The sequence below is a fragment of the Triticum dicoccoides genome, chromosome 4B (genome assembly GCF_002162155.2).
Source record: "Triticum dicoccoides isolate Atlit2015 ecotype Zavitan chromosome 4B, WEW_v2.0, whole genome shotgun sequence".
In the NCBI taxonomy this organism is placed as follows: Eukaryota; Viridiplantae; Streptophyta; class Magnoliopsida; order Poales; family Poaceae; genus Triticum; species Triticum dicoccoides.
Window position 1 is genome coordinate 596,644,824 of NC_041387.1, and position 25,419 is coordinate 596,670,242.

Consider the following 25,419-nt stretch of genomic DNA (forward strand, 5'->3'; position numbering starts at 1 on the left):
TCCTAGTTGAGAAAGTCGCACCTTGCATAACAAGGTTGGTGAATAAGCACTTCATTAAGTATTCCATGTGGGAAGCTTGCACTAGGGCCTAAACTATTCCTATGCGCCAGGTAGCTGCCATTGACATTGATCATGGAATACCTAATCAACGTTTTATCGTTTCATCTCCACTACTTTTCTTTTGAGAATGTTGTAATCATCTTCCCCTGAATGAACCACACATTGTTAAACAAACACACACACACACACATCAAAAACCCATCTTGATGGCTTCCCAAATTGCCCTTCATCAATTTATTTATTACAGCCAGTAGTTAAATTCTCCACTGTAAATAAAATTCGTCTTGCTCCTGCCAAAAAGAGGCCATTTACCAGTTTCCTCTTGGACAAACCCAAACCCAAACCCAAAGTTTCTTCTTCTCTGGTAAAAGCATCTTCTCTCTCTCTCTCTCTCTCTCTCTCTCTCTCTCTCTTTGTGAAAAGAGCACAATAAATCCGGCCAAAAAAGATGCCGCTGCCGCAATGATTAGTCCGGTGGTATTTGCGGCTTGCCACTCTCGCCTGGCGTTGCGTTTGCGTGGTGTTTTTGTGGACGACGGCGTCGTCGTCGCCAGCCAGCCTCGTCCACCTCCTCCTTGTGGCTCTCGTCTTCCTCCCCCTTGCCCCCGCGTTGCCCTCGGAAAAAATCCATCCTTTCTGCTCCGGAAATTTAGTCCCCTCCTATTTATGACCCGCCCATCTCTCCCGCGGAGGCGGCCCTGAAAATCCCCCCTTGCTCCCCTGAATCGGCTTCTTGGTTGCCCCGTCGATTTCCTCTTCCCTCTCCCGCCTTCTTGATCCGAAGGTGCGCGTGTTTTCTGGAGAATTTCCCGGTGTTGGGGCGTGAATTGGATCCATTTCGATCCGTCCGGTCGTCGCCGGTTCGTTCTTGATCCCAGGGGCGGGCTCCTTGATTTGTTTCCGTATGACCCTGGAGCATTCTCGCGCGAGACCAAGATGCTCTACTTGAAGCAGCCCAAGAGGAGCTAGCTGAACCACGCGGAGTCTCCGTTTGTCTTTCTGAATTTCTCAGGCTCGGATTCATTCTGGCCGCCTGCTTGTTGATCTGAATATCTGATCCGATGGAGGCCATGAGAGGCGGCAAATTCCTCCAGAAGTTCCGGCTCTACGAAACCAGATCGGTGAGCATCTCTTGCAAATTTTGCTTAACTATTCTCTTGATTTGGTTTGCCTTGAACTGGATTGTATCCGTAGTTTCCTTGGACATGGCAATCTTTGTGTCAGTCAACCTCGTGTGTTTCTGTTATAATGGGGGCCTGTGTTTGTTTGCTTGTTCATGGTTGATTGGATTATTGGGTCATTTATGCTTGCACTGTGGGACGGATCTACTGTATGATTGGTTCGGTCCGATTTGATTATAGGAAAGGGAAGGGTAGAAGGCTGCAAAAAGGTCAGGGGAGATCCTTCTTTTTGTTTCTTTTGCAGGGGAGGGAAGACTCTGTTCCTTTTTACTGCTCCCTGCAATTGTGTCATGCAGATTAAATATGTGCTGGTCGATCTTGTTTAATGATGATGTAATGTTGTGGTGTTTGCCTCTGCTTGGTTATTGCCAAGCTAATGCAAACAATTAAAATTTCTGACTTTCAGCTGACCTTGCATATATGCGCAAGGATTCTCAGATATTCATATAATTCAGAAGCTAAGATTTAGCTATTGGTCGTTAGGACAGAACAATAGAAGTTATGTAATTGTCGTCCTCTGAGCACCGTTTCTTTGATTTACTAGAAGTGAGGCTGGATGTCAAAAGTTCTCATGCGTTCTAGCTCAAATTCTGTCGTGCTAAATATTTGTGCGATATTTTGGTGCAGAAATTCTATCTTGTCGGAAGAGACAAGAGCAGGACTCTTTGGAGGGTGCTAAAGATTGACCGGCTGGAGTCTACTGATTTGGGTATCCAGGAGGATCCTACTAGTTATACTGAGAATGAATGCCAAGAACTACTATGGCGGATTCACGAGGGAAATAGGTTGACTGGCGGGCTGAAATTTGTCACAAAATGCTATGGAATAATTGGTATTTCAACATAAACTGAGATTCATAGAGTATATCAATGAAAATGTTTTAGCTGTTCAAATTATAACATTTACCACTTCTGTGCTTCTTCAGGTTTTATGAAGTTTCTTGGTCCTTATTACATGGTTATAATTACCAGGAGAAGAAAAGTTGGCACAATCTGTGGCCATGATATTTATTCAATTGGCAAGAGCGAAATGATCGCAATTCCATGTCCTATAGTCTGCCCCAATGTGGCTAATTCTAGGGATGAGAACAGGTCTTTCATTGTTTCATTATGGAAATATTGTGTATTGCCTGTTGTAATTCCATCGCTGGTTCTTAACAATATCAAAATCACCAGCTTGCTTCCTTTTGTATTTGGAGTCTTGGATATTGATTTGCTATTCATTTATGTTACTTTAGGCCCCTTTCTTTTCCAAACATTCCAGTTCATTTTGGTTCTACATTGTGACAAGACAATGTGCATTGATGGTGTGGCGTCTATTTTATTTTATTGTATTGTTTTATACTGCATTATTTTCAGATAAGTTTTTTCCGGTGTGTATTCATATTCGTAGTTGAACACGGGCAGTTCCATTTGGTCCAGCAACGGTGTAATATTTCTTTTGGCGCATTTGATGTTACTTTTGTCTATAAGTATAAAATCTGCTTGTTGATAACAATATGCATCCAGCTTATATGGTCGGTACATCATGACCATTCTTGCAGTACTGAGATTTGTGTATGGATGGTCAGAGGTATATAGAATTGTTTTGAATTTCTTCGCTCCCATAGTATTATACTTGTACTATTATAAATGTACTTTAAATATATTCTCGCTAATGTTCTTTTGATTGTTATTGTCTGCACATATTAATGTTTTTATTGCCCACTTTTTGTAGATATAAACGACTCCTTTGCTCTGTCGATCTTACGAAGGACTTCTTCTTCAGCTACTCTTACAACATCATGCGCAGTCTTCAGAAGAACATAAATGACAAAAATACTGGACATGTTGTTTATGAAACAATGTTTGTATGGAATGAATTTTTGACACGAGCAATGCGGAACCATCTCAAGAATACCGATTGGACCGTGGCCTTGGTCCATGGATTTTTTAAACAGGTATATTCTTCTGTGACACACAAAGTTTTTTGGCGCTACATTATTTTTTATTTCCATCATCATCTTCAGTTATTGATCTTACTGGTATCATCTATTCATCACGGAAGACCACAAGGGCTTCTGCTAACTCAATACCGTCGTACTAACTTATCCGTTTTACTGCACATTTAATGACCTGACATGTAGTGAATGCTTGAAATAAAGGGTTTGCAAACGCATGGCTTTGTATAACCTGCTGACATTTTTCAGTTTGAGCTGCTTGCGGCTTTCGCGAGTCGAAACATTTGCTTGTAAGTGTCAGCAGACTGTTCCTGCTTTTTTCAGTTTCCATCTTTTGTATGTTCTTGGTGCATAGTAGTATTGTACAGTCATCATTGAATTGCTATTTATACCTTAATGTCTGTTAGCAAGCATTGAACACAATCCCTTGTTCCTTGTGCAAGACCTCATTATGCAAGTATTTATGATATTTATGAGTGTAGTTAAGAACTAATAGTAACATATTATTGTTGCTATTCGGGTTGAAATGTCGTTATGCTAGCAGTGTTTTTGTCTTTGCAAGGCTTACATGCTAGTAGTGTGTTTCGTCTATTCATGTACTATACGAAGAGAAGCTAATAGATATATATTCATGTGTTCAGTCGAAGCTGTCAGTATCTGGGAAGGATTTTTGGTTGACACTTATAGCCAGACGCTCGCGTCATTTTGCTGGAACCAGGTTTGCATTACAAGCATTTGAAATTTTCTATAGTCAAAGCTCACCTTTATATTTATCTCACAAGTGTATTTATTTTTATCATTTTGAAATTTAGATTCATGAAACGAGGTGTTAATGAAAAGGGTAGGGTTGCCAATGATGTTGAGACTGAACAGATTGTTTTTGAAGACACACCTGATGACATCCCAAGTCAAATAACTTCTGTTGTACAACATAGAGGATCAATACCTCTTGTCTGGTTTCAGGAAACTTCAAGACTGAATATTAGGCCAGAAATCACGTGTAAGTTCTGTACCGTTAGTCTGATATGAATTCGCAGATTTGTACACTTCTCTGATAATCCTTGCTACCTGCAGTAAAATCAGATGTGGACTACAAGGCCACCCGCCTTCATTTTGAAAACCTTGTTCTTAGATATGGGAACCCTATAGTCATCTTAAACTTAATCAAGGTGAGTGTAATAATTGTTTAACGTAATTTACATCTATTGATTTATTGGTCAGTTTGATAGCCTCTTGGTATCTTTTCTGAATACTCCCTTTTGGATTGCTTGTCTATCTCCCAGACTCGTGAGAAGAAGCCTCGTGAATCTTTGCTCCGTGCAGAATTTGCAAAGGCTATCCATTACATAAATAAGGGGTTACCGGATGACAAACGTCTTAAGTTTTTACACATGGATCTGAGTAAGCTTTCTCGAAGGTAATCTATTGTATTACAAGAGGATATTCTATCTGAGCCTGCCCCTGTAAGAACCTGTTGGTTATATGTGAAATACATACTAATGTTATTAATCTACATGCCATCTGCAGGAAAGGCGCCAATGTGCTTGGACTGTTAAACAAAGTAGCATCAGATGTGTTGGAACTAACGGACCTCCTCCATTGTGAGATAACTACATCATCAAAACCTTTGGATGCTTCAAGGTAATTTGTATACCTACTTACGAGCTTGCAATTGCTTAAGAATCTATAAGTTTGATTTAGCAAATCCTTGAAATGAGCCCCTCCAGCAAATAACTACTTTGCTGTATAGATTTCACACAGCAGAAACCATCCATTGTTATTTGTATTAATAGTCTTTCATAGTATATATGTGGTCATTGTTAGTTCACAACATGTGTAAACATCCGTATGAGAGGAGAACATGGCCATGTGAAAGGAGAGCACTGATTTGGAGAGGAATAGATGTATTACAGCTGACCAGATAAGAGATGATTGGCAGGGACTTGCTTACTAGAAGACTTTACTATTCCATTGCTTAAACTCAAAGATAGCTGCCACACCCTTTCTATCGGAATTGATTTTGACATGCGTATCTAAAACAAATATGTAATCTAGTGCAGATAAAAGGGAAACTACCAACCCAAAGGAAACAAGTCAACCTATAATGCAAGCAATCGACTTCCTTTTGGCTTGCTGCTGGCAGTATTTTTTTTTTCATATCTTGTTGTGATGCCTTCACATTACATGGATTTAGAAAGGAAAATAAATAAATGTGCACATGCCATTTTTTCAGTGGAAATTTTTCCAAGAAATGAGCCCCATATGTGTTGTCTGTCATTGAATTCCAGTAGAAAACACTGAACTCAAATACAAATCTGAATGTTTAATAATGCTTCGAATAGAGATTCGTTTCTCTAATGGTTATCTTTTACATGTTTTGCAGTGGACAAGGGCCATGTGATATCAAAATCAATGATGATTTCTGCGCAGCTACGATGGTACCCCTTTTGCTACAGAAGGGTGTCCTCAGGACTAACTGCATAGACTGCTTAGACCGCACAAATGTCGCACAGTTTGCATACGGATTAGCTGCTTTAGGGCGTCAACTTCATGTGTTGAAGCTCACTGAAGAACCTAAGATTGATCTGCATGATCCTTTGGCCGATGATCTGATGGATTTCTATGAAAGGATGGGTGATACATTAGCTATCCAGTACGGTGGTTCTGCTGCTCACAACAAGGTTAGCATCTTCTTATATCTGTGACTCCTGAGGAACATAATCTGCATAACACAGCTCTTGAAATTGCGCTTTATAAAACTAAAATTTAGTATGCATACTCTGAAAGGTGTGCAGTTGTGTACTATTGTTTTAATGTATTCTTTACCACCTTTGGAGCACTTCTAATTTCCCCGAGTAGTTCTAAACTTCTAATTGTAACACCTGCTCTTCCCTTTTTTGATCATTTGATTTATACATTTATTTTCCTTTCCCTGTTGTTGTGTTTGGCTATTTAGCCACATGTTTAAGTCAAATAAACATTAAGGTCACCTGTCACCTGAAAATAGGACTCTGAAAGAGCAGTTGCTAGCTACTATCATGGGCCAGTCTGTCATGCTTGTCATTTTAGCAAAGGTCATGCGCACCAGGACAGTTGATACCTAATATGAAACGTTTGCTCTCACAGGTCTTCCTATGATTAAATGAACTTCCTAAATCAATTGATACATGCGGCTTTGCCCCTTGGAAACAAGTTTAGCAATAGGGCGAGGACATCTGTCACCCAAGCATGTTGAGTGTATTTATGAGAATTTATCTTGACTGTTTGCATCTAAATTTTTTGTGACTAAAATAAGAGGCATTTCTTACTGATTATAGTTTTTGAGAAAAACCCTATAGTTGATTCTCATTTTAAGTGTTTGCTGTTGTAATCTTGAACATCTTTATTTCAGAATGATTTGAGTCTTGTTGGTAGGCAGTGTTCAGTAGTCAACACAAATCCAACTTTGTATTTTGAATGATCGGTCTAACTTTTCCATTGTAACATGCCACAGATCTTCTGTGAGCAAAGAGGGCAGTGGAAGGCAGCAACCCAATCCCAGGAGTTCCTTCGAACCCTTCAACGTTACTACAATAATGCTTACACAGATCCTGAGAAGCAGGATGCTATAAATGTGTAAGCTTCTTTATGTCTGCAAATATCACTCTGGCAAAACCAATGGAAAATGCTGACATTAATCTAATATTATTCCACACAAGATTTATCTGTTGTGTTTTTTTGAGATGCAGATTCTTGGGTCATTTCCAGCCTCAACAAGGCAAACCTCCTCTGTGGAAGTTGGACTCAGATCAGCATTACAATATCGGCCGGCAAGGAACTTTAAGTGAAGAAACTGGAAGGTACTGATATAAACTCTTCCATTAACAACAGCATTGCTTGATGAGCTGGTCTCCAACATATTCTGTACACCATTAGCTTTTACTTGGACACTTTTCTTGACTTTAATCAGACGGTATATCAAAGTAGAAATTATTACATATAGTAACTTGATCCATTCCCTCATTCCATGGGCTCAAGGCCAACATGATGCAGTACAAGTATCTCGAACAAAAATGTCTTGTTGTTCTCACTTGTTGGTCCGCGTAATACGTGTGAAAAAGTTGTCACCAATCAAGAAATACCTTTGATACCCTGGAGTAACAAGAACTAGGTGTTTTTACATGTATCTTTCATTACAGATAATTATGTTTAGATGTTCCAACACAGAGTAAATTCTGGTAACCGTTAATAAAATATGATATATTGATTAGCACAAGCAAGAACCTTACTTGATGTTCAGTTCTTACATATTGATGGAATGATGGCTTGCTGAAACAATCAAACTCAGTTAGTTTATCGTTGTTCTTCAATCAAATTTACATGCATAAATTAGTAAATGAGACATTTCATATCAGCAGATTCATAAAGAGGTCGCTCTCGGATGGAAATATTCTATGTGAAAACAGCGCACCCGTGTCTGACCGTAATGTCGGCGAAAACAACACTGCGTCAGAATTACTCCCTGTGCAACAGCTGGATGATATTAGAGAGCCTACTGATTCTGCACCAGAGATCTATATGTGTGAAACAAACCCATGCCCCAGGTGTGTTAGTCCTTGTTCAATCTTTTTTATTTTTTGTGGAGAACTTCAGCTTGTCCATGAGTGCAATACGACTAACTTCATTTTTGTTATGTTTAGTACAAAATATAGCACGATGCCTGGAAGACACTCCATTTCGCAGGAACGACAGAGTTACTTAAAAAGATTAGGTTATCCGGAGTTGCATTCTTCAAATTTTCTCGATCTTGATTTGTTATCGTCTTCAGGAAATTCTTGTGACGAAGAAGCCTTTGAGAGGTACCATATACTGTTGCCAGTTTATATTTTGTCACATTCATTACATTCGCATCCCCTTGATCTCTTATTGAGGCTGATAATGTGATACTACTCCAACCATTGTGATGGTTAAAATTAAGAAGGTTCTTCAAACTATCATTAGCAGGTCATCGATCATCCATTCACCTTTGGATGGTATCAGTGTTGGATCTACTACTACTTACAGTGAGCCAGGACACAATGATGAGGTCAGCTTGTCTTTCTAACCCTTTTTCGCTGTGAAACACTTAGTTAGTTAGGTCCATTAGGATCTATGGTAGCACATCCCACTAGACTTAATCTTGATATTGGTTTTCCCTGATCCGAATTTTATAGGTTCAGATTTAATCTACATATATTCATCAGTCTTAGAACTTGTCTCCCTTGTTAACAGGGAAGGGATGACACTGACCTGTCGCGCTCAAGCAGCCAGCTCTCAGACTCACGCGACTATTCTGACCGCTTTGCTCAGTGGGTGGCTAATGGAGGCATGCTTTGCTACTAAGTGCTAAAGAATTTGCCCTGGTGGCATCTCCATATAATTTTCGCTGCAGCACGAAAGCTCCACGGCTAGAACAAAGGTAAAAAAGCTTAAGAAGAAGCTGCGGCCTGCGTGCACGGTGCTGGCATTCGCCGAGGCTGAAGCAACAGAAGAAGAATCGGCGCAATTCGCTCGGTGGATCAAAGCTCTAACGCGGCAACTCAGTCGAGAAATGCAGATGATGGCGTGTGGTTTGGTTTGGTTTGGACAGGATTGGAGTGAAGGGAAAGGCAATGAATGACTGGCAAAGGCAAACATATCTATCTAATTCTTTTCAAGGGTTAGCTTAGCTAGACAGCTTATGTTTTTTGTTCGCCTTTAGAGAAAAAATACAAAAAAAAACATATGGAAAATGATAACTGAAAGGACTTCTCCTGTAAATATATATGGTACAGATATATATGCTGTTCACATATGTTTTGGACGGCGGTTTACTTGTATATGTTTGTAACACAGCATCTCACAGAAAACAGGTTCCGGAGAATTTTTTCTGCGCTTCAATTGGAGTCTCTACTAGGTATGCTCTTTTTTTTGAAAATAAAAACAACTACTAGGTCGAAAATGCCAAACGGAGACCGAGCTCCGTGGAGGCCTTTATTTGAAAACTTCAAAATTTAAACTTTTTAGTGTCAAAAAATTCTGAAAATAAATACACATATAGCTAGATACATAATATACATGTGCAAATTTTTAGGTTGAAATACAATAAAATGTGAGCTACAAAAAAATGACTAATCTGGGGCTTTTTAGCATATGTACTGTTCATCTTTAAAGTCCATGATTTTGTTTTTTTGTGCAGCTCACAGTTAAAGGTAATTTTTTTTTGATTTTTTTCACACATACACTTTACTTCCTTGCATACATGTGTGATTTTTTCAGAATTTTTTTGAACCGAAATTTATGAATTTTGAATTTTTCAAAATAAAGGGCTCCATGGAGTTCGGTCTCCAAAATGCCCTACTCCGGTATGCTCTATACTCGTCTTGTAGTTGCATATGTCTACTGCACATCTAGATGTGAGTGACTCAATAAAACATAAAAAGGACAAGAAAAAAGAAAACCCCAAATGGATGTTCACGTAAAATAAATCCAGATGCTAAGTGTGATGTTTATCTTTTATGCATCTTATTTTGCTTAGGACGACGGTGACATTATAAGATGATCCTTTCACTTAATTTCAAGATAAATGTGTTCTCAAGTATGAACTATTGCGAAAGTTCGTCGTTTCGAAGCACCTCGTGATGATCGGGTGTGATAGACTCTATGTTCACATACAATGGGTGCCACACGTGTGACGCGGGAAACTCTGGCCCTAGCGTTTTTTACAACTAAATTTGTCATCTAAATACTTATCTAATGCTTATGACATATCTAGATGTATTTTAGTAAAAACCGATATTGTATCTGCCGGTTACTAACTTGCAGTGGCCGTACGTGTGGCACAACTCGGGACCGATTTGTTTATGTTGTGTATTATGGACACTGCCTCTGTTTGCTACTAGGCCGGGTGCCTACCTGCGTGTACATGTATCGCGGTGATCTTTATTGGCATGGGAGGAATACACGACCCATTTAGACTATCGGTTTCAAGCAAGATATAAAATATGGGGTGCACTACGTGTTGACCGGGGGGTCGTGGGTCGTCTGATCTATGATGCTCAGTGTACGATTGTATCGTGTGTTCATGTTTCATGTTTCCCTCATTGCAACAATAGCCTTACTTCAATTGCAATAGGGCCCTTGTTGCAGAAGCATCTTCGTCAACGTCATCATTGCAACAAGAGCCTTATTGCAAGAAATTGCATCTCCGTCTCATGGTCGTGTTCACCGTCACTGTGATAAGACCCTTATTGCAATTGTGACTCGACCTTTGTTGCAAAAAGCATCTCTGCTTGTGGGGATCTGAGACTAGGAGGCAACTACTGTAGGGGACCTGTGTCTTCGTCATCACCGCCAACCGCAAGTCTATCCACCCCGAGTTCCCGTTCCGAGCGCCACCAATCTCCCTCCCCCGTCTTGTCGGCCGACGAGCTTGCTCGAGCAGCACGCCGTTGCGCCCTTCTCCTTCCCCCCTCCTTCTTCTCCCCCCTTCTCCTTTGTCACCTTCCTCTCTCCTCTGCAGATCTCTGAAACGAGCTTGGCTTGCTGTCGCGCCTAGCCATGGCGCTGCCACATGCTGGCAACCGCCCTACCCTTCCCTAGTCGGTTTGCAACAAGCTTTTGTTGCGCTCAAAGGGATTGCAAACAAGGGCCAGATTGAAAAAGCTATCCTATGGTGGGTAGTTGCGAGCCTTCTGATGAAAGGCATGTCTAATGGTCACGAAAGATAGTGGACGGTGCGACAAAGTTGGTTGGTTGAGCGGAAGCGTTTTCGATAAGATATTAGGGCATATGCTATTTGCAACCTGCCTTAAAAAATCATGTTGGACGAATTTTTTTGCCGTTGGATTAAAATCCAATGGTTGCCGTTTGTCTTCCTCCTCATCTCGTCCCCTTCCTCCAGCCGCCCTATAGCCCCCAAGCGACAACCTCCACCGGCCTGCCGCCGGCCATCCCTTAACCCCCCCCCCCTCCCCCCAAACACCTCTTATCGGGTGCCAGCAGCCCGCCCCGCAACCCAAACTGTCAACCTCAGACCCCCACCCCTTTTTCCCACCCTTCACCGGCGACGCCACAGTTGTGTCGTCCCCAGCTCCGGGTCACTCTTGGCGACCTCATCTCCGACTAGAAATCGACTGACGCGAGTTGCAAATTCAAGCAACTTGCCAATAGCAAACACGGAAGATATTACATGATTCAACAGGGGAATGTCTTGAAACAACACAAACTTAAATGACAGAGATTACACTGAAAACCATCCATATATGATTTACTACCCACCTTAGTGGTGGCCGTTGGTTGGGCCATCGGACGGCGATGTCCCGTCGGCCCTGGCAGCGGTGGTGGCCATGATGACCGAGTACAAGAGCTGCCCTGCCTGCCTCTCCACCTCCTCCCTCACCAGCTGCCGCATCGCCGCCATCAGCCGCACTTCACCGTCCCCCACGCCCACCGGCGGTGGTGTCTTTTCCTTTTCCTTTGCCTTTGCCTCCTCCGACGCCCAGTCCGCGGCCATCTGGGGCAGGCCCAGGCTCAGCGTCAGCGACGGCATTGGCAGCGGGTCATCGACGGCAGCAGTACCCGCTCCATGCACGGCGGCCGGCGGCGTCCCGTTCATCACCACGACCTGTTCCTGCTGTTGCGTCTTGGCTCTCGCGGCCGATCCGGACGACGAGGAAGAGGAGGCGGCGGCACGCGCGGCGGCGGCGGCGGCCATGGCCTTGGCGCGGCGCTGGCACCTGCGGAGGTTGGAGTTCCAGTGGTTCTTGACGGAGTTGTCGGTGCGGCCGGGGAGGAGGCGCGCGATGTCGGCCCACTTGTTGCCGTAGCGCGACTGCGCGGCGATGATGAGCGCGTCCTCCTGCGCCGTGAAGGGACGGTGCTGCACGGCCGGGCTGAGCTGGTTGCACCACCGCAGCCGGCACGACTTGCCCGTGCGCCCGGGGACGCCGGCGCTGATCACGCTCCACCGCCGCGCGCCATGCTGCCGGACGAGGGCCACCAGCAGCGCGTCCTCCTCAGGGCTCCACGACCCCGTCTTGATCGGCACCGGCACCTCCATCGCGTCAGTGCGGTCGTCTCAGACGCAAGCAACGGCTTCTGTCAGACCGAGGAGTGGTGGTGACTGGTGAGGAGCGGCGCGGCGCCGAGCTGAATATATAGCGGGCGCGTGCGTGGTCACTGGTGTAAGTGTGTGTTGTGTTGCGTGGTCTGTTGCGGGCATTGTTGTCTGCATTGCAGGTGGCTGCGGCGTCGACGTGGATGGCTAGAAAGAAAGGAAGGCATCCGTTTCTTTCGTCGCGCCACGACAAGCAACAGATGCACGCCAGGGTGCAGTAAGGGTGTCACTGCAAGCGAAAATGATCATATAAGGTTGAAACGGATGAACATGCATGCCAACCCAGCAGCAGAGCATATGATCTATCTACCTAATCTAATGTAGTAATGCTTCAAGTTGAAGTAGGGATGCAAGCGGCGGCTTCTTATCCCGTGTGAAACTCCTCTTGTTCACCACTAACTGTAAAATTAACACTAAGCTTGTATTTTGAAATTGTTCGTGAGCCCGTCCCACTTGCATCATTGATTTGGAGGCCCATATGTAGAAGAATGAGCCCTCCGCCACACACTATCTTATTGCTTCCTTCTATTTTAGTGTTGATAGATCATGAACCGTGACAAGAATCATATTCCCAACATGATGATTATATGGTTGTGAAAAACATGTTGATTATATGGAAATGCAACAAGGTTACAGAGCGGTAGGAGCAACTTCAACCTACTAAAAAAGTGCTCAGATGTATTAATTAACCAAGGAAACATTTTAAAAGTAAACATGAACCGTGAGTGTGTGTTGTGTTGCGTGGTCTTTTGCGGTGGTGTTTTGCGGTGGTTATTGTCTGCATTGCAGGTGGCTGGGGCGCCGACGTGGATGGATAGAAAGAAAGGGAGGCATCCGTTTCTTTCATCGCACCGCGACAAGCAACAGATGCACGCTAGAGTGCGGTAAGCGTGTCACTGCAAGCGAAAATGGACATATAAGGTTGAAATGGATGGACGTGCATGCCAACGCAGCAGCAGAGCATATGATCCATCTACCTAATCTAATGTAGTAATGCTTCAAGTTGAAGCAGGGATGCAGGCGGCGGCTTGCTTATCCCGTGTGAAACTCCTCTTGTTCATCACTAACTGTAAAATTAGCACTAAGCTTGTATTTTGGAATTGTTCGTGAGCCCGTCCCACTTGCATCATTGATTTGGAGGCCCATATGTAGAAGAATGAGCCCTCCGCCACACACTATCTTATTGTTTCCTTCTATTTTAGTGTTGATAGATAATGAACCATGACAAGAATCATATTCCCAACAGGATGATTATATGGTTGTAAAAAAACATGTTGATTATATGGAAATGCAACAAGGTTACAGAGCGTTAGGAGCAACTTCAACCTACTAAAAAAAGTGCTCAGATGTATTAATTAACCAAGCAAACATTTTAAAAGTAAACATGATCGGTGAGTGTGTGTTGTGTTGCGTGGTCTTTTGTGGTGGTTGTTGTCTGCATTGCAGGTGACTGGGACGCCGACGTGGATGGCTAGAAAGAAAGGGAGGCATCCGTTTCTTTCGTCGCACCGCGACAAGCAACAGATGCACGCTAGGGTGCAGTAAGGGTGTCTCTGCAAGCGAAAATGGACATATAAGGTTGAAACGGATGGACGTGCATGCCAAGCCAGCAGCAGAGCATATGATCCATCTATCTAATCTAATGTAGTAATGCTTCAAGTTGGAGTAGTGATGCAAGCGGAGGCCTGCTTTTCCCGTGTGAAACTCCTCTTGTTCACCATTAGCTGTAAAATTAACACTAAGCTTGTATTTTGAAATTGTTCGTGAGCCCGTCCCACTTGTACCATTGATTTGGAGGCCCATATGTAGAAGAATGAGCCCTGTGCCACACACTATCAATTGTTTCCTTCTATTTTAGTGTTGATAGATTATGAACCAGGATGAGAATCGTATTCCCAACAGGTTGATTATATGGTTGTAAAAAAACATGTTGATTATATGGAAATGCAATAAGGTTACAGAGTGTTAGGAGTAACTTCAACCCACTCAACAAAAAAGTGCTTAGATGTATTAATTAGCGAAACCAACATTTTTAAAAGTAAATGTGATCCTTGAGTGTGTGTTGTGATGCGTGGTCTGTTGCGGTCGTTGTTGTCTGCATTGTAGATGGCTGGGGCGCTGACATGGATGGCTAGAGGGAAAGAAAGGTGTTTGTTTCTTTTGTCGCGCTGCGACAAGCAACATATGCACGCCAAGGTGTAGTGAAAGCATCCATGCGAGCGAAACGAATGTACAAGATCGAAACGGATGGACGTACATGCCAACCCAGCAGCAGAGCATATGATCCATCTGTCTAATCTAATGTAGTAATGCTTCAAGTTGTAGCAGGGATGCAAGCGGCGACCTGCTTACCCGTGTGAAACTTCTCTTGTTCACCACTAACTGTAAAATTAACACTAAGCCTGTATTTTGGAATTGTTCATGAGCCCGTCCTACTTGCATCATTGATTTGGAGGCCCATATGTAGAAGAATGAGCCCTCTGCCACACACTATCTTATTGTTCCCTTCTATTTAGTGTTGATAGACCATGAGCCGTGGCGAGATCGTATTCCCAACAGGTTGATTATATGGTTCTAAAAAACATGTTGATTATATGGAAATGCAACAAGGTTACAAAGCATTAGGAGCAACTCCAACCTACTCAACAAAAAAAAAAAAGAAAAAAGTGCTCATATGCGGTAATTGCCTCTGGCTCCTAGGTGCATATGCACCCATTGTCAAAATACACATTTCGAAAAGTTGAAAAATTCGGAACAAAAATCCCGCGTGTATATCCGCTCATATGTATTAATTAACCAAACCAACATTTTGAACGTAAACGTGATCCGTGAGTGTGTGTTGTGTTGCATGGTCTGTTACGGCTGTTGCTATCTGCATTGCAGGTGGCTGGGGCGCTACCGTGGATGGCTAGCGAGAAAGAAAGGTGTCGGTTTCTTTCATCGCGCCGCAACAGGCAGAAGATGCATGCAAAGGTGTAGTGAACGCAACCCTACAAGGGGAAACGGACGTACAAGATCGAAATGGATGGATGTGCATGCCAGCCCAGCAGCAGAGCATATGATCCATCTATCTAATCTAACATAGCAATGCTTTAATTTAATTTTGAGTAGTGACGATGCAAGCGGCGGCCCGCTTATCCCGTGTGAAACTCGCCCTTTACTTCACCACTAGTTGTAAAATTAACACTAAGCTTGTATTGTGGAATTGTCGGCAAGCTCGTCCCACTTGCATCCTTGATTTGGAGGTCCATATGGAAAAGAATGAGCCATCTTCCGCCCACTATCTTATTGTTTCCTATTATTTTGGTGTTAGTACATCATAAAGCATGACGAGAATCATATTTCCAACATGTGTTGATGTTGATTATATGGTTCTAAAAAATCATGTTGAATATACTGAGATGCAACAAAGGTTACAAAATGTAGGAGCAACTTCAACCCACTCCAAAAAAAATAACAAAAAGTGCTTAGATGCATTAGCCAAACCAACAGTAAAAGTAAATGTGATCCATGAGTGTGCTGTGTTGCGTGGTTTGTTGTGTACGTTGTTGTCTGCATTGCATATGGCTGGGGCCCCGACGTGAATGGCCAGAGAGAAAGGAAGGCGCCCGTTAGACAAGCAACATATGCACGCTAGGGTGCAGCGAGGTCGTCACCGTGAGCGAAAACAGACGTACAAGATTGAAATGACGGACGTGCATGAAAACCCAGCAACAGATTATATGATCCATCTATCAAGTCTAATGTAGCAATGCTTTAATTTAATTTGGAGTAGGGATGCAAGCCGCGGATCACTTATCCCTTGTGAAACTCCTCCTTTAGTTCACCACTAGCTTTAAAGGGATGCAAGCTTGTATTGGCGGAATTGTCCGCGAGCCCATCCCGCTTGCTTCCTTGGTTTGGGGGCCCGTATGTAGAAGAATGAGCCCTCCACCGCCCACTATAAACTTTGTTTTTGCCACTGTAGCTTTTGACCATTTTGTTATGCCACTCTAGAAGTTGACATCTCACTTTTGCCACTCTTAACTTTTGTAAATACATCACAAATTCCATTGTGGCAAAAGCAAAAATTTTAGAATGGAAATTATGATACATTATAAAAAGCTAAGAGTGGCAAAAGTAAAAATTTATTGCTTTTGCCACGGAATGGCATTCGTAATGTGTTATAAAAAGCTAAGGGGGGCAAAAGTAATATGTCAAATTCTAGAGTGGCATAACCAAAGGGGGCAAAACTAGACTGGCAAAAACAAAGTTTTCCCCTATCTTATTATTTTCTTTTATTTTGGTGTTATAGTAGATCATGAACCATGACCAGAATTGTATTCCCAACATATTGATTATATGTTTCTAAAAACATGTTGATTATATATGGAGGTGCAACAAGGTTACAATATGTAGGGGCGCCTTGTACCCACTTAACAATTTTTTTAGCAAAAAGGTACTCAAATGTATTAGCCAAACCAACGATAAAAGCAAACATGAAAACAAAAAATACATTATGGTCCCTAAGGGCAGTCATCTTGTTCCTCTCGAACAGGTTGACCGTGTGTCGTCGCAACCGCTTCGACACCGGAGCCATCCTAACATTGTTAATTACGAACGAAAAGTCATCAAGACCAAAATCCTACCGAACCCATCGCCTTGGAGAAGAAGTCATCAAAATCAAAAGAGATACATATCCAAGGACTCATTGCACATTACAGGGTGCACCGAGGAGATGGAGTTGAGGCTGGAGGTCCCAATTGTGAAGGTAAGATGATACGGGGCTAGCCGTGTAGCTTGCCTGATCTTCACGATTGGAGGTGGATTTGAGGGAAATCACGAAGAACACAAGGAAACAAACACAAGAGAAATCAATCAAGACAAGATCCACACCAAGATACACAAATTAGAAGGATAAAGTGATACATCTCAAGCATTCAACAACAACAAAGGTAAAAGTAGCTAGGGCAAAGTTCATCCCCAAATCTAAGAGGAAATTGAGGTCTTGAGAGGTAGTCTTCTCAAATCTCAGGGTGAGATGTCGTCTTGATAATCATAGGGATTCTTCTTCACTTGTGGAAGTTTTGATCCTATAGGAGAAGGTAAGATGAGCAAAGCTCTCTCAGGATCTTAGTTCTAACTTTGCTAACCCTAAAACTAAGGAGAGGTACGAGATATATCTACTAATAAAGGGGAGCTGGTATATTTGCTTCCATGCTAGGGTTTCCTCCCTCTGTCACCCCTATGTTGGTTTTTCCCACTCCACGCCCCCTTGGTTTGGAACAATCTAAACTATATCTAGACTTTCTTTTCTTTGTCATACTGGAAAGCATGTCTTCCATTAACTCAATCAAATCTCATCAAAACCATGTCCTGTATTAATTCAAATCAAATCTTACCCAATCTCCACTAAATCAAAATGTTCCCTGCATTCCCCTACCCCTACCCAAATCAAATCAAATATTACCAAAACCTCAAATAAATAAGAAACTTTCCTACCTTCCTCTACCCATACTCAAATCAAATTAAATCTTAAATCTAATATGGTGGGTGTAAGGTACATGTAGGACATGACTAGTGTTGAATCACTAGAATATGTATGCCCCAGTTGCAACGCACGGGCAGTTAGCTAGTATTGTCTAGGTGCAAAGGGGTATGGGGCAGGTGAGTTAGGCGGATTCTATCCTAAAACGGTATGCAAACCAAGCCACCGGGAAGTCTGTCTGGATCCACCGGACTGTCCGATAGTGCATTCTCTGGAAACGCCATTCTGGTGTGGTGGACCGAATAGTCTGGTCAGTCCAAAGGCTGGGATTGAGGTGCTAGAGTAGACCGGAAAGTTTGGTCATTCGAATGGCTGGGATCGAGGTGCCAGTCTGACTGCTTCAAGGTTGAGGTTGTGTCACTCTTACTTGCCGGACTGTCCAGGCAGGCAGGTAATGCAAATTATGCACCATTTTCCTCCTCCTCTTCTTTGAGTTTCCTCTTCTCGCTTGGAACTTGGGCATCCTTCCTCGCTACTCTGTGGTTCATCTCTTCATCCCTAAGCATGCTTAGCATTGTGGCTCGAGGTAGAAACCATGTCCCATCCAAATTCATAGGAAGCACAAGTAAGAGAGATGTCACCTCGGTTTGAATGGCACATGTGTGATATGTTGGAGTAATCATTGTAGGTCATCGTTGCATGGAAAACAAAAAAAAAATCTACGCACACGCAATGATCTATCCATGGAGATGCATAGCAACGAGGGGGAGAGTGTGTCTACGTACCCTCGTAGACCATAAGCGGGAGCATTTCACAACGCGGTTGATGTAGTCAAACTTCTTCGCACTTCAAACGATCAAGTACTAAACGCACGACACCGCCGCGTTGTGCACACGTTCAGCTCGGTGACGTCCCTCGCCTTCTTGATCTAGCAAGATGTCGAGGTAGTAGATGAGTTTCGTCAGCACGACGGCGTGGTGACGGTGATGGTGAAGTGATCTCCGTAGGGCTTTGCCTAAACACTATGGAAATATGACCGGGGGTGTAAACGGTGGAGGGGGGCGCCGCACACGGCTAACCATTGATCTCGGGTGTGCTAGGCGCACCCCTCCCACATATATATAGGTGGGAGGGGGAGGGGAGGCAGCCTGGTGCACCACATAGGTGGCTGGCCGGCCCTAGGGCTCCTGCCCTGGCCGCGCCCCCTGGCATGTATTCCCAAGGGGGAAGGAAAGAGGAGGGGGGAGGGAAGGAAGTGGGAATCCTAATCCACACTTTCCTTTCCCTTCCCCCTTTCCTTCTCCTCCTTAGGACGGCCTGCTATGGGGGGTGCACCAGCCCCTTGTGGCTGGGGCGTTTTCTCTCTTGACCCATAAGGCCCATATCTTTGCTGGGGGTGCTCGAACCTTTCCGATGACCCGATAAGTACCCGGTACCCTCCAAAACACTTTCGGTGTCCGAACCATCGTCCTATATATATATATATATCAATCTTTACCTCTCAACCATTTCGAGACTCCTCGTCATGTCCGTGATCTCATCCGGGACTTCGAACAACATTTGGTCACCAAATCACATAACTCATATAACACAATATCGTCAATGAAAGTTAAGCGTGCGTACCCTACGGGTTCGAGAATAATGTAGACATGACCGAGACACCTCTCCGGTCAATAACCAATAGCGGAACATGGATGCCCATATTGGCTCCTAGATATTCTACGAAGACCTTTATCCGTTGAACCGTTATGACAACATACGTAATTCCCTTTGTCCATCGGTATGTTACTTGCCCGAGATTCGATCGTCGATATCTCTATACCCAGTTCAATATCGTTACCAGCAAGTCTCTTTACTCGTTCCATAATACATCACCTCGTAACTAACTCCTTAGTCATTTTCTTGCAAGCTAATGATGTGTATTACCGAGAGGGCCGAGCCTTCGTTCAAATTTTTTGGAAGTAACTATCCCGGTTTCATATATGAAATCTCTATAGAATCCTTGAACTTTTTTTTCTTTTGCTTTCTCAGCAGATATTTCATAAAATGGACTCTAAAAAATTAGAATAGCGAGACGTATTAAAACGCAATTTGCGTTCCATCTCGAGGTATTTGGACCAATACCTATTCGGTGGATCTTTTTTTTACTCGGAGTGACAAATCATAATCTCGATCTGTGCCAACTCAACAAACACCTTCAGAGATACCTGTAGAGCATCTTTATGATCACCAAGGTTGGAAAAAGCGCTAGGCGGTAGGCGGGCGGTGACTCTCTGCCTAGCGCCTAGCCTGCCTAGGCGTAGCCTAGGCGGGCCAAGGCGTTTCGTATAGTAGCAGGTTAGGAGGAGAATTATTTGGGTAGACTTTGCACCATAGTACGTTAGAAAGACAATGTGGTGATAAAGATAACATACATCAGGCAACGTGGAGAGCTAAATAGTCTATTCAATGGGAAGTAATACGCCCATAGAAATATCAAATATTCAAATATATTATAGGCAAATATCACACAAGACCCAATTAGCATAGCATTATAAATTATGAGCTCAACAGTTCACACATCAAAATGAAGTTCTTTAATTCCTAGAATCTTATTGGGAAGACTTCTCTCACAATCAAAAAGGGAAATTCCACACGGACGCACACACGAACAGTTTGACTCAATGACATAAAGATATGTGATAAAAAAGTACTTAAGAAAAGACACCCTACATTTGGGCCTCCTCAATTGTCAATAGTCATTCTCCTCATCTGAATGCATCTCCTCATCATCATCAAACTCCTCTTCTTCAGAATCGAATTCTTCTTCTTCATAAAGTTGTCTTAGTCTCGCACTTCTACGTGGCTCGAGCAATTCATTGACTCTCATCGCTTCTCCAATGCCACTCCCTGGCATCCCTGTACTATCCATCTCCTCCTCATCATCATCCCTATAGACGATTTCTGCATAATCATCTCCACCCTCAAAAAGAAAACCTTGAGCTTTGGTAGTTTCAGCGGATAAGAGGACATCAATGATCTTCTTCTCCTTGATCATTTGTTTCTTGGCCATCATTCTCGAGTTGAATTGTATGAACACAAGAGAGTTTAGACGTTCTGTAGTTAGCCTGTTTCTTTTCTTCGTATGAATCTGCAACATGAAAAAACATAAGGATTAAGAGCAGGGAATGTTTTGACATGTGACGGACTACTCTAGCTAGATGTGAGATTAGAGAGTAGGAGACTGACATTTTCGAAGGTACTCCAATTCCTTTCACAGACCGAAGAACTTGAGGTCAATGAGAGGATTCTCACAGCCATCCTTTGAAGAGCTGGTGCTTCAGTTCCATAGAGCCTCCACCAAGATGCTATGAATGAAAGCAGAGAATCAAGTGAACAATGTATTGCATAAATTCTGAATATATACTGAATAAATTAGACTTTACAAAATTACACTGCATACCTGCATTATAATCAAAATTCTGACAACTCCTCGCAAGCTTCTTTGCAAATGATCCTTCTCTATTCTGGAATCTCTTTAATTCAAAATTGACAACTTGATCTTGCTTGTCATCATCACCATAATAAAAGGTCTCCACACAGCTAATGAACCGTTCCGTTATTGTCCCATCATCAAAAATATTAGTATCAGCATAGCTATAATATGGATTCAGTAAGTATGCAGCCAAGTGCAACGGAGAGTCAAGTCGATCTTTCATCTTTTTCTCAACAATATTAATCACATCTTTGTAACGTGACTCCACATTGCCATAGACTTCCTTGATCTCTTTCTTTGCCTTCACTATTTCTCCATAGACAAAACCCATAGATGGCTTGACATCCCCATCAACCAAACGAAGGACTTTTACCAAAGGCTCAAAGACATTCAGGCAAAGCTTCAAATCTTTCCAAAAAGCCATGCTCATCATCGTAGCTATTGCTACCTTTCCCTTTTTTGATTTAACTAGTCTTAGTTTGTCCCATCTACCATCAACCACCATCTTCCTCAGTTGATCCTTTTTTTTCTAGAAGGCTTTCCAAAGTTAGATAAGCAGAAGCAAACCTAGTGACCCCTGGCCTTATGATCTCTTTCCCTGAAGAGAAGTGTCTCATGCAGTCCAAGGTCCGTGTGTGCCCATAGACAAAGATAGTGAATGCTTTTGCTTTTTCAAGTACCTTACTAAACCTTGGCAGATCGCCAATTCCTTGCAACATCAAGTTAATGGTGTGCGTCGCACAAGAGCTCCAAAACATGTTCGGCCGCTTCTCCAACAACATCTTCTTTGCCCCCATGTTATTAGAAGCATTATCAGTCACTACTTGGACCACATTTTCAGGACCTACTTCTTCAATTGCTTCATCCACTAATTGGAAGATGACTTCACTTGTGTGCGATACAGCCGACATCTCACTCGACCTTATAAAACTAGAACCATCAGCACTGTTTGTGCACAAGTTCATTATGCTTCTCCTCTTCCTATCTGACCAAGCATCAGTCATAATGGAGCAGCCATTCTTCATCTTTTCAGCATCACGTTCTTGCAGCAAACTCTTCACTCTTGCATGTTCCTCACTCAACAAAGTCTCTCGAAGGTCATGTTTAGATGGCGGCTCAAATCCAGGACCAAACCTCCCAATGGCTTCACACATTAACTTGAAATCATCGTTGTCACAAGCATTGAATGGTATAGCTACAAATGCAATACAAACAAAATTAGTAAGTGAGAAGGCAACCAACGGTCAAACATTACAAAGAAGTAAACTATAAATGGCAGTGTGGGTAAAAACAAATATTTAATTACCATGATTGTACACCCATCTAGCCACATACTGTTGCACTTCATGTGTTCTCTTTTTCCAAAATTCCTTATTTATCTTCTGTTGATGCAAGGCTTCAGCTTGAGTCAATTTAGGATCAATAGGCCGTGCCCACTTGTCAATAGGACCTAATTTGTGTGGCTCCGTGCTTTCGATATGAGCAGCATCTTCATCTCCAACGCGAGAAATGTTCACACTTTGTCTAAGCTCTTGCTCACGGGCAGTCTTTTCCCTCCTCTTATTAGATGCATCCTCAAGAGATTTCTTGCACCTGTCTTTAGCTTCCTGAGAGCTTTTCTTGCATTTGACCACAACATTACCAATATTGAGCCACATGCTGCTTGTGACGATAAACACCTCCCATGCTCACATGGTTACAGAACATACACTTCACTTTATCCTTTTTGGAAGCATCAGCTAGACTCCCGTACTCCCATCCCACATCATCTGACTTTCTCTTAAGGACATTCTCTTCCTGCGATGCCGATGTTGCATTTGTGTCGGACATCCTACAAATAATCAAATACACAACAAGTAATAGCTCAGTAATTCGCATTGCTGATTCTAAAAAAATGGACCAGATCTACCAAAGTCTAGACCACAGGTAGGCATAAATGCAGAGAATAATCAAAGCAAGAACGCAATAAAGTTTGTTTGTACGTGTATGCGTATGTCCAGATCCTAGAATTGAAGCAATATAAATTATTAAATTATAATATCATAAATTCATAATATATGCAGAGCGATATAAAGTAGGCAAGAAGCTGTATATCGACAAATTCCAAGAAACTTTCTGCCGTGAAGTAAACACTAAATAGATAATACAAAAACTACCACACGGAGGAAACCAAAAAGAACATATTTTTTGCATTGCAACTTACAAGCTAATAAATGTGTAGCATTCGGAAATTATTTTGTCTTGCAATGCTTCATACCGATCCAGAAGCAATTCTCTTTTTATGCCAACTGAACAACATCTCTGATATAGTAATTTAAAGTATGATGTGAAATAACCTCATATATGTACATTCAAGATTAACAGCAGCCACACTCACGCATATGACCCTATTTTTAGACTAGTGTAATAGTAGCAGCTACTGTGACCGTCCTATTTTGGCATCATGCAACAGAATATGATCCTTCTTCTACTCTACTACTAGTACCGTCCAGTATCCCATCTTGGCATCATGCCATGTATATAACTTAATTAACTGAGACAATCATAGAACGAATGTCATTAACATCAATAGTGCCCAGCCTGATTACCTTCAGACTAGCTGATACTTCCGTTGCTTCTTCAGGTGCTAGATATGACCAGCCGTCTTTAACCTCCTCGTAGTATGAGCTGTCGAGAACAACTGCATCAGGGAGTTATAATTATTTTCAGTCATGTCTTATTCCATTAGAAGTGTTCAGTACAGAAAAATTCATATGTTCAGTGTGTAGGGTGGTCAGGCCATCTGTTGCGGCGGCCAACAGCAGTAGGCGTAGGTCAGGCATAGGGAGCACTGCACACTGCCAAGGCGGCTGCCAACGAGCATGAGCATGTCGGCATGCTGCGATAGACTAGGCAAGACTAGGGGCATTGAGCCAGGCCAGGCGCAGCTTTGACCTTGAGCCTGAGCAAAGTTCTTTCTCCCACAATATTGTTTATGCCCAAATACTAATTACTTCTTATTTGTTAAATCTTGTATATGCGTGAGCAAATTCATCCATAACAGCATCAAGGTATGTACAAATCAGTTGCAGAACGAACAAAATAACTATCATTTATTTGTTTGACTAGACTATGGTACCCCTACGTGAATTTGTGGTGCTTCTATGACATTTAAATTGTGAGATCTTTGCAAAATGAAATAAAACTGAGTGGCAGCCCCTGAGTTGCAATCCTAGATTCGCCACTGGGGGGATGGATCAAACTACATCCAATTAGTAATCTAGATAAATCAATATCAATACAGAAGCTACAGATCAAGTAATTCCATGAGAAGGATAGAGCAGCAATTAGCAAACAACTAGCAATCCAGGGGACGACAGAGGCTGCACACAGGCACATAGTACACAAGAAGAGAGGGGATTGACAAAATCGATTTGGCAGCTCACCTACAGTACGGAAGAAGGCGGGACCTCAGATGGCTGCGCGGGATGGCGGGGATGAAGAAGCCATGGCTGCGTGGTGAGAGGATGAGGTGAATCTCTTCGTCTCGGCAGCCGGAGGACGAAGAGACGACGGAATAGATCGAGCCGCCGCCACCCCTTTTGTGTGTATATATATGCAAAGCCTACCCTAATCTCTCCTTTCCTTCAGCCAGCAAACTTCCCGCAATCTTCTCCATTTTCTAGCGATCTTCTCGCTCCTTCCCGTCCATGCTTGCAACCTCTCCCGCTCCATCTCCGGTCCGCCTTGCTCTGCCTTGCGCCGCCTCCTCACCGCTTTTCTCCGCTCTATCACACCTAGGCGCACGCCTGGATCCGCCTAAGCGATGGGCCCGCCTAGAGCACCGATTAGGCCCAAGGCTACGCGATGGGCTGTCGCTGAGCGCTGAGGCACGCCGAGGCGTACGCTTAATAACGCTTTTTCCAACCCTGATGATCACCCAGTTACGTTGTGACATTTGATAGCACACAAGGTATTCTTCCGGTATCCGGGAGTTGCATAATCTCATAGTCGAAGGAATATGTATTTGACATGAAGAAAGCAATAGCAACAAACTGAATGATCATTATGCTAAGCTAACAGATGGGTCTTTTCCATTAGACCATTCTCCCTAATGATGTGATCCCGTTATCAAATTACAACTCGTGTCTATGGTTAGGAAACCTTAACCATCTTTGATCAACGAGCTAGTCTAGTAGAGGC

The 25,419-nt window shown here is 42.9% G+C and overlaps 3 protein-coding genes and 1 long non-coding RNA gene across 7 annotated transcripts; 1 reads left to right on the plus strand and 3 right to left on the minus strand.

Annotated features, from left to right (window-relative positions):
* Positions 1-574: 574 nt before the first annotated feature.
* LOC119291663 (phosphoinositide phosphatase SAC2-like) lies at positions 575-9,064 on the plus strand. Of its 4 annotated transcripts, none has more exons than XM_037570468.1 (16): positions 575-1,181; positions 1,869-2,073; positions 2,167-2,332; positions 2,958-3,180; positions 3,822-3,898; positions 3,993-4,180; positions 4,255-4,349; positions 4,464-4,597; positions 4,708-4,821; positions 5,564-5,861; positions 6,674-6,795; positions 6,909-7,019; positions 7,575-7,763; positions 7,860-8,018; positions 8,161-8,245; positions 8,431-9,064. In XM_037570468.1, exons 1-16 carry the CDS (start codon positions 1,122-1,124, stop codon positions 8,539-8,541), a joined length of 2,337 nt encoding a protein of 778 aa, XP_037426365.1. In that variant the 5' UTR covers positions 575-1,121; the 3' UTR covers positions 8,542-9,064. The 4 variants fall into 4 exon arrangements, with proteins under 4 accessions (XP_037426365.1, XP_037426367.1, XP_037426366.1 ...); XM_037570470.1 differs by having other exon boundaries at positions 577-1,181; positions 8,164-8,245; XM_037570469.1 differs by having other exon boundaries at positions 578-1,181; positions 7,578-7,763.
* A 2,254-nt stretch (positions 9,065-11,318) lies between these two features.
* Positions 11,319-12,291, minus strand: LOC119293972 (transcription factor MYB44-like). Its single transcript, XM_037572277.1, has one exon. It carries the CDS (start codon positions 12,236-12,238, stop codon positions 11,459-11,461), a length of 780 nt encoding a protein of 259 aa, XP_037428174.1. The 5' UTR covers positions 12,239-12,291; the 3' UTR covers positions 11,319-11,458.
* Positions 12,292-20,282: 7,991 nt separating this feature from the next.
* LOC119293974 lies at positions 20,283-22,862 on the minus strand. The gene is made up of 4 exons (XM_037572278.1): positions 22,544-22,862; positions 21,205-22,432; positions 20,991-21,109; positions 20,283-20,892 (listed from the first exon to the last, which is right to left on the minus strand). Exons 2-4 carry the CDS (start codon positions 21,740-21,742, stop codon positions 20,494-20,496), a joined length of 1,056 nt encoding a protein of 351 aa, XP_037428175.1. The 5' UTR covers positions 21,743-22,432; positions 22,544-22,862; the 3' UTR covers positions 20,283-20,493.
* An 82-nt stretch (positions 22,863-22,944) lies between these two features.
* On the minus strand, positions 22,945-24,979 carry LOC119293975. Its single transcript, XR_005143272.1, has 3 exons — positions 24,663-24,979; positions 23,826-23,917; positions 22,945-23,068 (listed from the first exon to the last, which is right to left on the minus strand). It is a non-coding gene; the product is annotated as an uncharacterized LOC119293975 (long non-coding RNA).
* Positions 24,980-25,419: the final 440 nt, after the last annotated feature.

Coding starts and splice junctions, on each gene's coding strand:
- LOC119291663 (XM_037570468.1), top strand. CDS start 1,122: ATGGAGGCCATGAGAGGCGGCAAATTCCTCCAGAAGTTCCGGCTCTAC. Junction 2,074..2,166: donor AAAATGCTATGGAATAATTG/GTATTTCAACAT, acceptor GTGCTTCTTCAG/GTTTTATGAAGTTTCTTGGT. Junction 3,181..3,821: donor TCCATGGATTTTTTAAACAG/GTATATTCTTCT, acceptor TCATGTGTTCAG/TCGAAGCTGTCAGTATCTGG.
- LOC119293972 (XM_037572277.1), bottom strand. CDS start 12,238: ATGGAGGTGCCGGTGCCGATCAAGACGGGGTCGTGGAGCCCTGAGGAG.
- LOC119293974 (XM_037572278.1), bottom strand. CDS start 21,742: ATGGTGGTTGATGGTAGATGGGACAAACTAAGACTAGTTAAATCAAAA. Junction 21,110..21,204: donor GAATTTTGATTATAATGCAG/GTATGCAGTGTA, acceptor TTTCATTCATAG/CATCTTGGTGGAGGCTCTAT. Junction 20,893..20,990: donor ATTGGAGTACCTTCGAAAAT/GTCAGTCTCCTA, acceptor TTCATGTTGCAG/ATTCATACGAAGAAAAGAAA.